Source organism: Falco naumanni, chromosome 3 (assembly GCF_017639655.2).
Source record: "Falco naumanni isolate bFalNau1 chromosome 3, bFalNau1.pat, whole genome shotgun sequence".
In the NCBI taxonomy this organism is placed as follows: domain Eukaryota; kingdom Metazoa; phylum Chordata; class Aves; order Falconiformes; family Falconidae; genus Falco; species Falco naumanni.
In genome coordinates, this window is record NC_054056.1 from 55,558,934 (window position 1) to 55,575,683 (window position 16,750).

Consider the following 16,750-nt stretch of genomic DNA (forward strand, 5'->3'; position numbering starts at 1 on the left):
TTGTTTATTCATTTAAGAATTTTAAACATTATTCAAGCTTAGTTTTGACTTCAAATCAATCATATTGTTCCAATTTTAAGCAGCTCCATAAAACTATGGTGTGTTGAGGTGCAAAAATGCTTGCTGTTGTCCTGAGAAAAATCCATAAAAAATATAAGAGTGGGTCTTGTTTTGACAAGTCTCAGCATGAGTCATGAATACTCAGGCTTCTTACACCCTGGATTAAGAATTTTCTAGCTGCATAATTATGATCCCGAAGTACATTGTCATAACATTTTCACAAATAATTTTTCAGACTTTAAGACATTACTTTTTACAACTAGCCACAGAATTATGACCTCTAGTATATAGGAACTATCTTATCTTTCGACTTTGTATTTCCTGAATAATAGATAAAATTTGAACTGTGGTGTCAGAAAAATGGAGACATTCTGGTGATCTTGGATACATGGCGTGGAAGAATTCTGCTTGCTTCTGCTGATGAAACCTAAAGATCCCTGCTTCCTCAGTTATCATAGTATTCAAGCATATTGCTAGAGATTCATTAGTAATGAAAACTTTACTCTGAGGTGGATTTTGATAGCAATTTAGACTTTCTGTGATGCAACTGCACTGAGACCTCAAGCTTGGTGTTTCTTAGCATGTGAAAGTAAAAAGCACATGATGTTTTTCATATTTCAAAAGCAAAAACATCCTGTGAGAAAGGCACATGGTGTGCAGCAATTGAATAAAACCATGTCACAATGTAGTCGCTGATTCCAGTGTTATTTGAGGTGGACAGTGCAGCTCTCCTTATTATTGTTCTCCAGCTTTGTGGAAGTAAGGTTGCTTTCTTATTCCTAGCTAACATCTTTCCTTTTTTTTTTTTTTATTGCATCATGACAGCTATGATGTCAATTTAAGAGTGTGTTGCTCTGTGGTTCAGACAAATTTTAACTGTTCAATGACATTCACAGGTTAGAAGTCATAATAATTTCTAGGTTTTGTTTTTGTTTTTGTTTTTTTTTTTCTGAACTACTTCTTCAATGTTTTGCTTGCAGTACTCCTAAAGTTGTTTCTGAGTTTTTCTATAATTTCAATTTTCAATTACGTTAATTCTGAAGCTGAATTTCTGTGTGTGCTTTAGCCAACATGGAAGGAAATCATGTGGATTCAACTGGAAAATTTACTGAGAAGGTGAAACTGGAATGCATACGTCCAAAAAAAGCTGTAATAATTCAGACATCCTGGATGAAACTTAATGTAACTCACAAAGAAAATCTAGCTGTCTTGCATCCAATCTATGGCATACATATCGAAGGCAAATACAATGGAAGACTTTATTTTGAGAATGCTTCAGGGAGGACAGATCCTTATCCTTCATCAAGAGCTCTTTGGAGTGTGTTGGTCTTTACCTTTGTTCTATTGTGCCTTACCCAGATGGAGCTTGGGAAAAGGTAATAGAAATTATTCAGCCAGGTAAGTAAATCTCTCATTGTTTTTGAGATTTCTGATACAGGCAAACCAGAAATCCGTGCCAATTTAGGGAGTGTCTGGCACTGTAATTTATCTTTTCAATTATATAGCATGCAAAAAATCATTTATTTGGGGAAAGGAACTAGCATGACAGAAAAGAATTACATTACTTTGATTAAAGGTCATTTTAAGAGAAAGTAAATGGAGGAGATGGAACTCGCAGCAGCAATGTATTACATAGCAGACTTCATATACTAATGGTCATTGCCATGGTGGTATTTCCATTGGGCCAAGGTTCTCAGCATTTCAGCAAGCTATAGGATCTCTCCAGAGGATGAAATTGCAATGGATGAACCTTGTAACTACACATGAAGGGTACCATATTTTTGTTATTATGTTACATGGTGAGGGCATTCCTGGTCTGAAAATAGGATTGGGATTTTTTTTGGAAGCTCTTCTGTGCTTGCTTTTTTCAGGAACAAAATAACCATTTAGCAATGGTGTGGAAAAAAAAAACAAGGGAAGGAGGGAAGTTTAACTCGAGAAAAAAAAGACCTTTTCTTTAAAAGGAGACTTTTTGAAAGAAGGAAAAGGGAAGAAGGGGAGAAAAAGTTCCAGCTATGCCCAGGTACTTTCTGTGTAGCTGTCTATGTACTTTCCAAAGTGTCCGAAATTAACCGACCACTCAACTGATATGGTTTCTTTTCCAGCACTATCAGTAAGAGGAGAAAAAGCCCTTTTCTAGTATTTTTCCATGTGTGCCTGTTCAGCATCAGTTAACTGACAACTCTGATGCAAATTACCAGGCTTCTCTGACTGGGGAGAAGATCGTTATGTAATATGGTAGAACAGCCTTCAAAAGATAACTAGTTTTGCTTACTGGTTTCTTGATTTGATATTGTGAATGTAGAAAGAATCTCCCATTTTCCAGAGTGAAAATAGACGCCATTCAATATTTTATTGTATTTCTCAGTTAGGAAAGAATGAGTTGAAAGGAAAATTTAGTTCCTAGCATTTGAAAGACCAGAAGACAAAAATAACAGTTCTTTTCCTAGCGTGATCCTTCTGAGTCTTCATTTCAGTCTTATTTTATCTACACACTGCAATTTCAACGTTATAATGAAACAGTGAGCCTGACTCTTGTAGGAGATATCTAAACTTCAAAAATTCAAGGTAGATTGCTCCTGCCTGCACCACTGAAGGTTTTTGAAGCTATTTTAGCCAGCACATTTGTTGATGGCACTGATGAAACAGAATCCCAATCTGTCTTCCAGTACCTGCTAGCTTTTTGTCAGTAAACATTGCCACTCATCAAATCAGAAATTAAGCCACACACAAATTATTGCCTTGACTTTGAAAAAAATAATTCTGCCTCTCCGGATTGTTTGGTTCAATAAGATAGTTTAGAATTTAAATTATTTTCTGCTGTGTCCCATGGTGGCATGGCCATACAATTCACAGTCATTCACACGTAGAGGTGGTGTCCTGCTAGTGAAAGCTGAACAGGGTCCCCCAAGGTAGGCTTGCAGCCCAAGTCAGAGTTCCTCAGCTGTGATCCCTTCAGTGCTGTCTCTGAATGCTTGTGTCACTTTGGTGTCTGTCTTGATTACATAAGGAATCACGTTACTGAAGTAGTATCTCCCTAGTTTGTTTTCCTCTGGCAGTCTACTTAGTGCACAGTATCATTGCAAATGTAGGCATTAGAGATATACATTTTGATTGCATTGAGGTAAGCCAAGATCTGGAAATTCAGGTTACTGTTTACAAAAAGGAACAGGCAAACCAGATCTCTTAGTTGGTTCAGTCCAACCTGAGTTCTGGCAGTGCTGAGCCCTTATTCAAAGTGGGTTCACTTCCCGTAAAATACTAAAAGTCAGATGCAGTAGAGATCTGCAAGCTCATGTAGTCCTTTTCCTGGCCAAGGCAGTACTGATCTCAGCTATTTGTTCCTGAGTGTATTGGCCTTATGTTAATCTGAAGTGATGAAAGAAACAAGGCAATCACTTTCCCGTGGGATGTTACCCTCCAGTCAGATACTTTCATTAGGCAATCCACTCAGAGGTTTCAGCACACTGTAAAGCACGTAAAAAGTGGATCAGTTATCAGAGTTACGTTTTTTTTAAATGGTTTTGTGGGATTCAGTATTTTCGGTGTGTAGGATTTCTCTCTTGGTTTGAGCACACTAAAACAGAAACCAAAATCAACAGCAACCCCCCAATTTTTCAAGTATATCAATTTAGTCCTACCACAGAGGGACATAATAATGTTGGATAGAAATTAATCCTTTTCCATTTAAAAAATCAAGATTTCTGAGAAAATCCTGTTCAGCTCCCAATAGATGTGTATAAACACAGTCTTTATAAACACTGATCTGAAAAGAATTAGACGTAGCACCAGTGAAGATAAAACATTACAAATTCAATCTACACTGCAAATTATACATTATTAAAACCAGAGTTTTGAGAAGGTATTTATTTGTGTAGTAGTTATAGTAGAACTATTAAGTCAGGCTTTATCTTACTTTACTAGCATCTTCATCAGTAGTAAATATTTTAAACTGGATGACAGCTTGCTTCGATTAAATAAATAGTAAACTTCAAATTCACTTCCATGCAGCTGGTATTTTAGCTTGGTGCTGGCACTAGATATATAATTTTTCTTCTTTGTCTTCCAACCTGTAGAATTAAGAAACCGGTGTCCAGCTTTAGAGTTTTTTTATTCTGCACCAGGGAAAGAGTATTGAGAAAGCTGAGTGTTAGTCTCATAATTTCACTGTACATAGATCTTGTTCTATAGGATTAATATACACAAATGGTTAAAGTCCTGGAATACAAAGTGTTTCTTAAGGAATCTGCTATTCATTGGGATAAAGAAATCTGGCCAACATACTAGAAAGATCATTTTATAAAAAAAATATTTTTTTTTCAAATTTCACTCTTTTCTTTGGTTAGGATTTATAATTTATTGACTCCAAATAGACATTACTTTTTTAAAACATTAATTTGCCTACAGTACCCCAGACAAATAGCTAACTTACTGCAATATCCATTTCTTCTGTTTATAACACTTAATCAGAAAACATTTATTAGACTAATTCTTTTATTTTTAGCTAACTGCATATTCAACATGAAAATTCAGCTTGCTTTAGTAAAGTGGTACAGATGAAGTTAAGTTGATATTATTAAGATTTTTGTGTCTATAAAAACTAAAACCTTGCTTATAATTTAATTTGTGGCACCAGGGCACTGAAAATCGTCAAGATTTATTTATACTGACCTGTTACTGTGGGACCCAGAGACATTTCTGCACCAACTTAAGCAGGTAAGTAATGCCATTGAGGAATCTGCAGCACATGCCTCAATGAAAGCTGGCAACAGAGCATAAATACAGAATATATGATTGACTTTCAGAATTTCTAGAAAGAAAATAGCAGAAATAAATGAAAATAACGCCATACAGCATTATACTCATGATGGAGGTTCTTAACTAGATTGAAGTACAAGCTGAAATGTTCTTCACACAGCAATCATATCTGCTGGCAGTTAGATAAATTTGCATAAAGTATCTTGGATTAACTTTTGCTAGCTTGTGAAAGAATGGATGTTTCTGCACTCAAACTGTTCCAAGTTGGTGTAGTGCTTCATTCCGGGTAATCAACAGAGGTCATGAGTCTAATTCTGCTTTCCCATGTGCTTTGTATAATTTTTATAATTATGAATACAAAGTGAATACAATTGGTATGATTCTTATTTCATTTGCATAGTTCGAAGCCTCAGGTGCTGATGCTTAATGAGTAAATATTTCAAATAGTGTCTAACAGTGACAGTTGTGTCACTAGACCCAGGATCTCAAGTGTTAACAAGACCCTGGTGCTACAAGATCAAGCAGTTGAAGAAGTTTGGGGATCATGACTTGCTTTTTTACACAAAAAACACAGAAAAATTAGAAAGAAGTCAAGTATTTGAAAAGCATTAAGCATGGGTGGGGTTTTTTTTCAGCATTTCGACAGCATCCCTATTTATTTCCCTTTAGAGTAAAGGTGTCTATAAATCAAAACTCCACTGTGGTTATACTCTTTCATATGTGATTAAAGATGCTGTTGAGTGAGTAAAAGATCACATCAGGTTTGCAATGTACGAGGTGGCAAAATAATACTGGATAAACTTTATTTAGGACTTCAGTTCACTCCACCATGGTCTGAGTGGGGTGAAGGCAATTCTGTTTCAATCAGGGACAAAATTAAAGATAAAATTAAAAAAAAAAAAAAAAAAAAAGATTGATTGTGGGTAAGCAATGGCTGAGCTGTGATAAGGACCTGAGACCTCAGGAGACAGAGGAGGTTATAGCTCTCATTACAGAGGCCTTTTCTTGATGTGTTACCTTCATTGCATCCCTGGCAAATGGAAGACCCTAGAAATGATGATAAATCACCACTTATTTAATTTTTTTTAATGTGCTTATTGTAATTATTTTATTCCTTTTGCCTTAAAATTTGGCTAAAGATTTCCTGTGACTGACATCTTTGAAACAGATGAGAAATAACTCTTGCAGACTGCACAGCATTATTGATGCTTTTTTTATTGGCAGTCACTGAAACATACTGACAGAAAAGCAGTAATACTAGGGATATTATGTTGGAAACTTCACATGCTATGTAGCTACAGGATATTCCTACAAGTGGGTGCAGTGCTGAAATTTGTACCATGATTGCAGAGAACCTGAGACTGTGTTCCACCACTGTTACACATTGGCTAAGAACAGTCTGGTTGTCCCACAGGAAGATACTTGCCAGCTGGGGGAATCTGTTGCTTCTTGTTTCCTATAGTGTGAACATATATCCAAGAGTTTTCAGAACTGAGTTCAAGGGATTTTTTTCTCTTAGTGTTCCCACATTCTATGACTCACACATACTCCTGCACTAAGCAAATAAAATTCATACTTTCAGAGAAAACTCCTCATACATTTTTTGGTAATGTTTAAAGGTTATTTAGGAATCGTCTAGTTTTATTTCACCTTTCTTAATGAACAGTTTAAGGATGATCTGTAGTTTCTTATATACAGTGCTTAGAGATGAATGTCTGAAGACTGAGAGTGCAGTATGAAATCTGAGGAGCAGAGAGTGAAGTCACTACTAATAGAAGAAGCATTAGAGTTGGAGATGCCACGCGGGAATTGTTGATGGTTAAAAAGGTGTTATTTCATACATTTGCTGTTAGGAAGAGAAAGCAATTGAAGCTGCATGTGTTGTAATTTACTTTCAAGTGAAAGAGCACTGAGAGAGCAGTGTGCTCAGTCAGTCCATTGGGCAGGTACGTACAGAGTTGCGCATACAACTGTCATCCCAGGTGGCTGCTCAAAACACAGCACTCAGCCGCACTGTTTTGCCAGTTGCCAGCCACGTACCTAACAGCAGCAAAGCAGCCGCAGGAATTCTGCAATCTTTCTTTCTTTTCTTACAAACTTTTCCAAAGAAGTGTATACAGGGGAAGGATATGTTTCCAGTCTCTAGCACTCTGGAATGGATATTTGGGATGACTTTACAAAGGAATTGGAAGAGGCACTGGCAAAATTCCTTTTTTCTTCATACTGTATCCTTTGTCTTTTTCTGGTTTGTCCAGATCTTTGTTTACCTATGGCCACTTGAGACATGGATCCATTTGTTTACTTGATCCTTTTCCGGACCTGTCTTCAGTCCTTTGGTTCTTCTCTTTTCAGTTAAATCTGTCAGTACAACAGTTATTCAACTTTGAAGGGATTTTTTTTGAAGTTTGGATGAAGTATCAATCCACAGAAAGAGTTTAAGGAATTATTCTGGCCTCTTTATCATTTACTCAGACAGAAGTTAAGGTGTTGCCATTTGTCGGAACGGAGGGAAGAAGCAGTCACTCAATATGAGAGATCAGCATACTTCGTTTATTCAACTACGGTTACAGCTTTTATAGCACTTATAATTAGCTCATACATATTGCAAAAGTTAAGCTCCTTATTGGCTGGCTAGCTAAAAAATTAACTTGCGTCTATGCTCTTTGTTTGTAGGAAAAGTTCTCATTCTTGTTAACCACAAGTTCCTTGTTGTAGCTTCCCTAAAGATAACAAGGACAGAGTGTCCTTGTGAACCGTTAGCTTTCACGTAAGCTGTCTTCGATATTTCCTAAGATCTTGATGACTCAACATTCTGATGTTAACATGTCCTTGCTCAGCTAACCAATTCTCCACAATTCCCCCGTTTTCTTTTTGGACAAGGAAGGATTGGGTAACACGTTCAAATAATTTTCGGATACAAGAAAGAATACAAGGTAACAAAAGCAATAATAAAGCAATAAACAGCAATACAGATAAACCCTGTTTTAACAAGTCTCTTAACCATCCATTTATGCCTAAAGAAGCAAACCAAGAATCTATGCCTAATGAACCTTCTTTGACATGATGCATACGATTTCTTAACTCTTCTAGCTGTCGATGAATACTTTGTGAATGATCAGAAAGATTTAGGCAACACATGCCTTCAAAATCCTGACATCCATGCCCATTTGCCAAAAGCAAAAAATCTATAGCAGCTCTATTTTGCAAGATTGCGTGGCGTAAGCTATCAACATCAGTGGCAAGACCTGATAAAATGTCTGTTGTAGAATTAAATTGTTTCACTGCCCAGCAAGCTAGAGTTTTTATTTTAGCCCAATTCGCAGCTGCTGCGCCACCAGGAAGGAAAAATGAAAGAGCTACAGTTCCAGTTAATTTTATGCCTACAAATCATCTGCTAATTGGCTAAGCTCTAAAGGGTTACATTTTCATACGTCCTTCTACTTGCGGTTTCTGCGGATAGCTAGCTACATATATTTTTTTTTTTTTTTTTTTTTTTTTTTTTTTTTTTCTCTTGTCTACGCGAATTCCTCAAAGTTATTTACAACATTAGGCACAAGGTCAGTGTTTTTCTCAGCTTCCTTATCAGCATGCCTCAGCACAGCTGCAAGGCCTGCTTCAGCTAACTTACGCTAACTTTGTTTCACAAAGATCTTTAAGGGAGTCATGGCCGTGATCACACAGCCAGTTACACGCTCGAGTAATTTTCAAATACAAAAGAGAGCACAGCTTAAACATACGAGTGCAATGCTAACAATTATTACTATAAGCAACACACTTCACAACAGCCCTTTAAACTACCAGAAGACCGCCCAAATAATAGAGCACCATAACTTTGTCCATTAATTATCAGAGGTCCTCGGACACGAGTTGCAATTTTTTTTGTGTTCGGTTGTCAATTAATGTTGTATCTACTGCTGTTGCCAGGTCCAGGCCGAGGCTCCCTTGGGTGGCGGGTTGTAACACGGTGTCTGTCGATAAGAGTTGGTCATGTCTCCTGGAGGGGGTGTCGTGAAGGTGACAGGAGTCGCGATTGGGGTCGATGCGCTGCGGCTCCTCGCGCTCAGCCCCCCGCCTCCCGTCTGCCGACAGACGCCGGTCCCGTGGGTTCCTTGCTGACAATTTCAGCACCACACTTGCGCACGGAAGGGGGCAAAAGGCAGTCAGGCGAAGGAGTAGCACTTGCTTGCTGCACAGAGGGCACTCTGGTAGAAGCCGTACCGTCTAGCCTCTCAGCTGCAGCAGCAGCAACTTTTTGTTCAGCTTTATGCATAGTGATAGTATTTATAACTGTCCGCCACGGTTTCATTAATTTCTTTGCTGTTTTTTCCTCACTTATAACAGCATCGAATAATTTATCCCCTAGCTTTCGCCATTCGCTTTCCTCAAAAACTGTATTAGGATCTGCTAAAAATCCCCTGACCACGCCATAGCTTAATAAGTCAGGAAGTTCCTTTTTCAGATCTATCCCCTTAATGCTCCGCTTTTCTAAAAAGCATTCGAGCAAATTATACGCCGCTTGTCTGCTCATACCTCTATTTGTGCACAATTGCAGCCTTTGCAGACTTCGGTGGCGCGTAGCAGGCGGGCCAGCCTCTATAGGTGCTCCCGGGCGCGGGGAAAATATCCCTTTCGCCTCCTGCGCTGCTTACAGGACCGCACTCAACTTCTCCGCCGACCGTGGCTCCCGGACTCCGCTATCGGGTCGCCGGGTCCGGACTCCGCTATCGGGTCGCCGGTCCTATGTCCTCTGGCCCCGTTCCTAGTCCCTGTTCGGGCGCCAATTTGTTGCCATTTGTCGGAACGGAGGGAAGAAGCAGTCACTCAATATGAGAGATCAGCATACTTCGTTTATTCAACTACGGTTACAGCTTTTATAGCACTTATAATTAGCTCATACATATTGCAAAAGTTAAGCTCCTTATTGGCTGGCTAGCTAAAAAATTAACTTGCGTCTATGCTCTTTGTTTGTAGGAAAAGTTCTCATTCTTGTTAACCACAAGTTCCTTGTTGTAGCTTCCCTAAAGATAACAAGGACAGAGTGTCCTTGTGAACCGTTAGCTTTCACGTAAGCTGTCTTCGATATTTCCTAAGATCTTGATGACTCAACATTCTGATGTTAACATGTCCTTGCTCAGCTAACCAATTCTCCACATTAAGGTCTGGTCCTGTCATCCTGTCATGCATATCTGCCTTTAAGTTCTTGGCCTGTTATTTTTCAGCCATTCTTGACTCCATGGAGCATTATAATGAGCATATATCAACATGAAATGTTAAAAGAAGATCAACAGACAACGACTTGGTTAAAAATTTGATTCCCATTAATATCTGTATATCAAGATCTTAAGATTTCTACAAATCTGAATGTGTATTTCTGTCTTGTTTCCAACCTGGCAAAATAAATTTTTGATAATTGACACTTAAAATATCTTCCAGGTCCCACACTTTGTAGAACGTAATGTGTTTAATTTAGGCTTCCTATACAGACACTACGTAAAATGTTTTTTTCTCTTGTACTCTCCTATCTGTGATGATGCACTATATACCATTACTACTTGGTTACATCATCTTTGTATTGTCATTGCCAAAAATGATAATCTTGCCCTTTTCTGTCTTTCCCTTATGAAAGTATGAGGCATTTCTTTGTCGGCTGTAGCTCAGTGCAATACTTTTCACATTACCAGACCCCTGTAATGAAGCCTCCTACGCAACTACAAACTACTTGCTGATTCATTCTGCCTTGAGACATACTGGTAAGTAAATCTGTCTGCATGTGCTTCACACATCCTCCCAAACCACCTTATTAATAGTCAGTTCTCTGGGCTGAATTGCATTAAAGTGTAGCAATCCCTGATTTAAGGGTTTTTAAGTTTCCATTGAAATGTATTATCAGAATATCGGTTATTTTAAATGTAACACAATCAGAGATGATTGAATGTAGGCAAAAACTTAGAAGCAAAGTAAATCAACTTCTAAAGAGCTTGGTGATGCAGAACTCAAGCAGTTAAACTTGGATCAACAATCTTAAAATACGACAAATTTACAATGCCAATTTAAATTAAAATATAAAATAAACTTAATTAGAGAGATCAGAAACTGATATTGTTACTCTCATACACTATGTCTTTGCTACACATTTAGATAGAAAGTCAAAAGCCTTCAGCAGTGAAGAATTATGTGATATGGAAACTGTTTAAATGAAAACTGGCCTTTATGGCAGAGCAGTGTTGCATGTTTATCTACATAAAGAATGAATATAGTTAAAATTACCTGGAATTCTTTTGTTCTGTGTTTATTTGCCTTTCAAAACTGTTGAATTGTAACATGAGTTTCTGTATATTTTGAAACTTATCATTATTTCCTCAGGAGTTTTATTTCAGGTAGGTGTTAAAATAGTACTAGTTTGACTGAAAATTTCCCATACTATGCTCTGAATAGAATGGGAAATATTCTTTTGATGTTTGTAGTGACTTTTACATCCATAATGTGAATTATGCAGAGTTGCATAATTGCTTAATTGTTTTGGATTTTTTTCTTTCTTTCTTTTTTTTTTTTTTTAATTCATGACTACATTTGTGTTTCTGTCAGTCAATGATGATGGACCATTTGCTCAGGGGATACATTTTGCTAGCAACTCTGAATAAGAGTGGAATTTCATTAATAACGCATTTAAATGCCAGATATACCATGAAGTACTCCCATATTTTAAATAGAGTGATCAACCTCTTCTGTAATAGCAGAGACAGAGCTTTTCTATTCTTAGCTAGCGTGATGATATCCATGCCACTCAGCACTTACTTCTATATTAATGTTCTTCTGCCTGCCAAAAGCAGCACGTTGCATAGATTTTTTTCAAGTCCCTATTCACCTGAAATAGCTGGCTTTCTATTTATCTCTGTCTCAGTTTAGAATGTGATTCATAGGTCTACAGTGAAAAATTATCAGCACATGGAAGCAAAAACTAATCCTGTGGGATCTTCATTCTTGGGCTCTTAGACTGAGCTCCCCAGAGCAAGAACTATCTCTGTATCTTAGACAGTGTCAACCACACTGTCAGCACCTAATTAGAAAACAAGAGGATGGAGGAAGTGAAGCTGCCTTTTTCACACCTCTGTTGTGATTATCGACCTGCTAAATGCTGCTTTTCTTACTTTTTATATTCTGTGGTGAACTAAGTATTGCATACCCCTTCAGTAAAAAAGGCTAGGGAAAGAACCAAACCAGCCCTGTTGGGAGTAGAGCAGCTATCTCCTCTTCCTTTCTGAAGGAAAATTTTAGATCAAAAGGAATTATAGAATTGTGGAAAAGCCAGGCTGGAAGAGACATTCCAAATCATCTCATCCATCTCTGTGTTTTAAGGCAGCGTGAGTGTATCTGTATCATCCCTAACTGATTCCTATGTTGAAAATGCATGCATAATATTTTTGTGTAGTCATTTTAGCACTTAACCAGCTGTACAAGGAGATTTTTTCACCCTGCATTATATTTAACCTAGATATCTCTTGTTTAATACTGAGTTTATTCACTGTAGTCCTTCCCGCCTCATGCTGGCAGCCTTCAGTCATCCCTCAGTACTACTAAAGAAACAGTTCTTTAAACTTTTCTTCTTAGTTCATGATTCTAATTTTCATCATTCTTGTTCTCATCAGAATTTTCTCCAGTTTGTTTATAACCTTATTAAAATAAGATACATAAAATGAAACGCATGTTCCATCTTACCATTGCTAAATGAAGCAGAATAATACCACTTTTGTCTTCTATATGACTCTCTGTTAACATTCATGAGAAAATCTGTCTTTGGGAAACAATATGATGATATTTTTATTTTCATTTGTCTGACAATCAGAGCATCCAAATCCTTTTATTTAGCACTGGGGATTTCTTGGGTCCCCCCCCCCCCCCCCCCTTCCCCCGCCCCCCTTCCCCTGCCTTTTCTTCATCTTGCTCCTTACCATTTTGAATGTTCAGTTGTTACTAAGAATAATGATGCTGTTATGTACTCTGGGTTACTTTGTTTGCATCAGAATATGCTATGTTAAGGAAAAAAATTGTAACATTCAGTACCCATGAGGACTGCTGTGTTTTTCCCAAAGTAAGATGAAATTAGGAGGGTTGTTTTACATGTTCGCTATAAACATTGTTTGATGAACATGCATTAAGTGTCAGGGGGATATGATAGCTATTAACTGACTTGCTGTTGTGTGATAATTTGGAGATAACTCTCACTTCTCATTTGTTCATCTGCTGACCCAGCCTGCTGTCTGGGGAGATTTGCTGCTTGCCAGGGTAAACTCTAGGATGCTGCAGAGAGGTTTGCCCAGTCCTCCCATTCCTAATCCCTGCTGCTTTTCCACACATACACCAAAAAGGAGTCCAGGAGAGACCTGGAATACATCAGGTGTGACTATATGGTGCTGGGCGTGATGGTCAAGGACATGGGTGGCTTAGGTGGTGTCTCTTTGATCCTGCTGAAGAAAGGAAAAACCCTGGGAAGAGGGGGCAGATACTGTCAGAACCCAGTTGCATGGCTGCTGTCAACAACAAGGTGTTACCTTTTATCACCATGGACCTTTTTTGATGATCAAAGACAGCTAGGAAGAGACAGGATCCACCTGAGCAAGGGGGAAAAAGCATCCTTGCCAGCAGGCTGGTGAGGGGAGCTTTAACAGGAAAGTGAGATGACAACCCACCAGTGAGGACGCGGACTGGGCTGTCAAGCAAATGGTGTGGGATTATGTGGGCAGGAAACACCCTGAAAACAATGAATCAGGGCACAAGGGTGACCATTCCAAGTATGTCCACACAAACAAGAAAATGCTGAGGGAACACATCATGGGGAATATACCTTTCCTGGGAAACAAGTACTTAGATCTCTGTGTTCAGTTGCAGGGCTACAAGCTCATTGGGACCACAGAGACACGGTGGAATGGCTCACATGACTGGAATGCTGCAGTGGCTGATACAGGATCTTTCAGAAGGACAAGCTGGAACAGTAGAGAGGGAGAGTTGCTCTTTATGTGAAAGAACAGTGGGAATGTGAGGTCTGCCTAGGGATGGATGAGCCAGCTGAGAACTCATGGATCAGGACTTGCAGGCAGATCAGCATAGGTGATGTTGTGGTGTGTGTCTGCTGCTGACTGCTTGATCAGCGTGATCAGGCCTGATACAGATGAAGCCTCCATCAGACAACTGGAACAAGCTTCACATTCTGTGGTCCTCATGGGAGAGTTCAACCACCTGGTACCTGTAGAGTAGAAACACAGCAGGGCACAAACAATCTGGTAGGTTTCTGGCATGCGTTGATGGTAACTACCTCACTCAGGTGATTAAGCAGCTGAAGAGAGGAGGCACTCCGCTCAGCTTCAGACTTACAGAGAAGGAAGAACATGTTGGGTTTGCAAAGATCAGGGGCAACCCTGATTGCAGTAGAGTTCATGGTCCCAAGAGAAAGGGATAAAAGCAAAAAAAGTAGGATCACAGCCCTGGGCTTCAGAAGAGCAGACTTTGACCCATTCAGAGATCTTGGAAGAATCCCAAGAGTGATGGAGAAAAGATTTTCAAGGAAAACCTACTTCTACACGGTCCACCCAGACAAGTAGGAAATCAAGCAAAAATGTCAGACGGTCTGTACAGATGAACAAGAAGCTCCTGACCAAACTAAAACATAAAACAGAAGCATAGACATGGTGGAAGCAGGGGCAATTGACCTGGAAGGAACCTTAAAACACTGTGCAGGCATGAATGGGTGTAGTTGGGAAAGGCAAAACTGACTTGGAGTGGAATCTAGTGGGTTAAAAAACATTTTTGGGGGGCATGTAGTCCCTGACCTCTATAACCCAAATATATTTTGTCATCTCAGCTACTCCTTCTTAATTCTATGCCACTGCAGCCACCACTGGGAAATTCAGCCTAACTAAAGTATTGTATCATCTCTAGTATCAACCATAATTTCTGTGACATCCAGTAGTTAAATCCAAATTCAAGAGTTTTGTAAGTTTGGTTTTTATTTCTCAAAGTGTAAATGTGATTGATAAAGTTTTGAGATAATGGACTTTAGAAATCATTACACAATACAATTGCAGTGGAAACTGGAAAGCGCACAGTGACAGCTTCAAAATTAAGGAGATAGTATTAATTTATCCAGGACAGACTGAATATTATTTTATTTGGGGAAATACATGTTAGGTTATGAAATGAACAGAGGTAGGTAAAAAACAGAGGGTAAAAGGAATTACAGATTCAGACCGTTAAAATTCCAAATACTTTAAAGGAAATCACTAAGAGGTGATTAATATTTTAAGTTCTGAAATTTTCCCATCTGCAGAACCTCTTTCTGCTGCTTATATTTGTAATGATGAACCTTTCTTTCAGCTGTCCCGTCAGACAGGAATATAATTTATAACTTAATAAGGACAAAAATAAATGGAAAAGAAAGAACCAGTAAAAAATACTGATGATATATTGATTTCTTCCATTTTCTTACCTGGTACCAAGCTGCACAACAGGCTTATTTTGAAACAAACTGTATTTTCCCTTCCTTTTCAATATATTCTCAGTCCATAAAACAATCCATTAAAAGCAATAACTAGGATCTGAGATGCAGGGCAGCAGTTCCCCACAGTGCATCCTCATGCTGCACTCCTGGGCATTAAAATACTTTCAGGGCTGGGCAGCTTGGATGAGTACCCTGTCCATTGCTTTGGCACCCTTGGCTTTCCTTCCTGAGGAACATCGGTTCAAATAGTTGTCCTTAAGAGCCAGTTTGATTTTTCACACTCTTTCCCTTCCCCTCTCCCCTGACTTTTTTCTTCTGTGTGGCTTAAAGCATGATATCATCTGCTCTGCCTGAAGTCTGACCCTCAGGAGCCTCACGGAAGATATGAGCAGGCAGGCACAAACACACACACATGCCTGCGTGCTGTGACATACAGTTGCCCAATATAGCATATACCTTCATCCACTGTAAGACAATATGGGTCATTAACAGTAAGTGAAGGTTGAGCACAATATCCTGTGTCACTCCTGTCTGCTCATTGAACTCTTATTGCTGGTAAATTCCCTTCATCATGAACTGATGAAATTCCTGGAGAGAATAAAATCTGAAATTCTGACCCACCTTATCTTCAAGACTCTCCTACAGATGAATCCTGGCGTAGTGCATGATATGTTTTTATCAGATGATTTCTTCCCCAGCAACCAAATCCTCCTTGCTGGAAGTTTATGAATGTTTATACCTGAAGAGAGGATGATTTTCTCACCCTGTTAGCACTGTACTTTATCTCTCCCTCTCTTTGGCTTCTTTATTTTTTCTTTATTTTCCCTTTCCTTGCACTCTAGGTAAGTAAAGTTCAGATTAAAAGAGTAAAATAACAACAGAGAGTAACGGAATATATGTAAACAAACTGGAATTGGCAGGTGAATTACAGATGTGTACTAAGTGTTTATAAGATCATGCAGAATTAATAATCGGTTTAGAAAGATTCAACTAATTGTCACCATATAATTTAATATATATTTAAAGGGATGTTTTAAGGATATAGGAGTATAAATACTTTCATTTTAACTTTTAGGATCCAAATAGTTGCTATTAGAAAAAGAACATTCTTTTCAAACACAGCACTACTGCTGATTTCTGAGTCTGATTGTAGAATTGGTATCAGTAGCTCATTAGAAATTAAGATCTTTGCTGTTTGATAGATATACATCTATGTTTCTCTATTTCATCCAAAAAAGGGCAAAAAAATTTTTATAGTAACTCGACAAATTTATGTGCTATGTACTAATATAATTGGAAGACGTCAATTTAGGAGCTAAGTATAATTCCATATTTAGCCTATTCAGGAAATGTGATGTGTTTTCTCAACTGAAAGTTGATTTCCTTGGTGAAAACAAGAGCCCTGGAGAAAGTTCATCTTCATAAAATTTTAAACCTCCT

The 16,750-nt window shown here is 38.4% G+C and overlaps 1 protein-coding gene across 1 annotated transcript in view; it reads left to right on the top strand.

Annotated features, from left to right (window-relative positions):
• The first annotated feature begins 941 nt into the window (after positions 1-941).
• Positions 942-16,750, top strand: part of CD226 (CD226 molecule) — a 31,606-nt gene continuing 15,797 nt past the window's right edge. The window contains 3 exon segments of the mRNA XM_040585860.1: positions 942-1,333; positions 1,336-1,458; positions 9,312-9,546. Of these exon segments, the coding sequence (XP_040441794.1) occupies positions 1,132-1,333; positions 1,336-1,458; positions 9,312-9,546 (560 nt within the window). The 5' untranslated portion in view covers positions 942-1,131.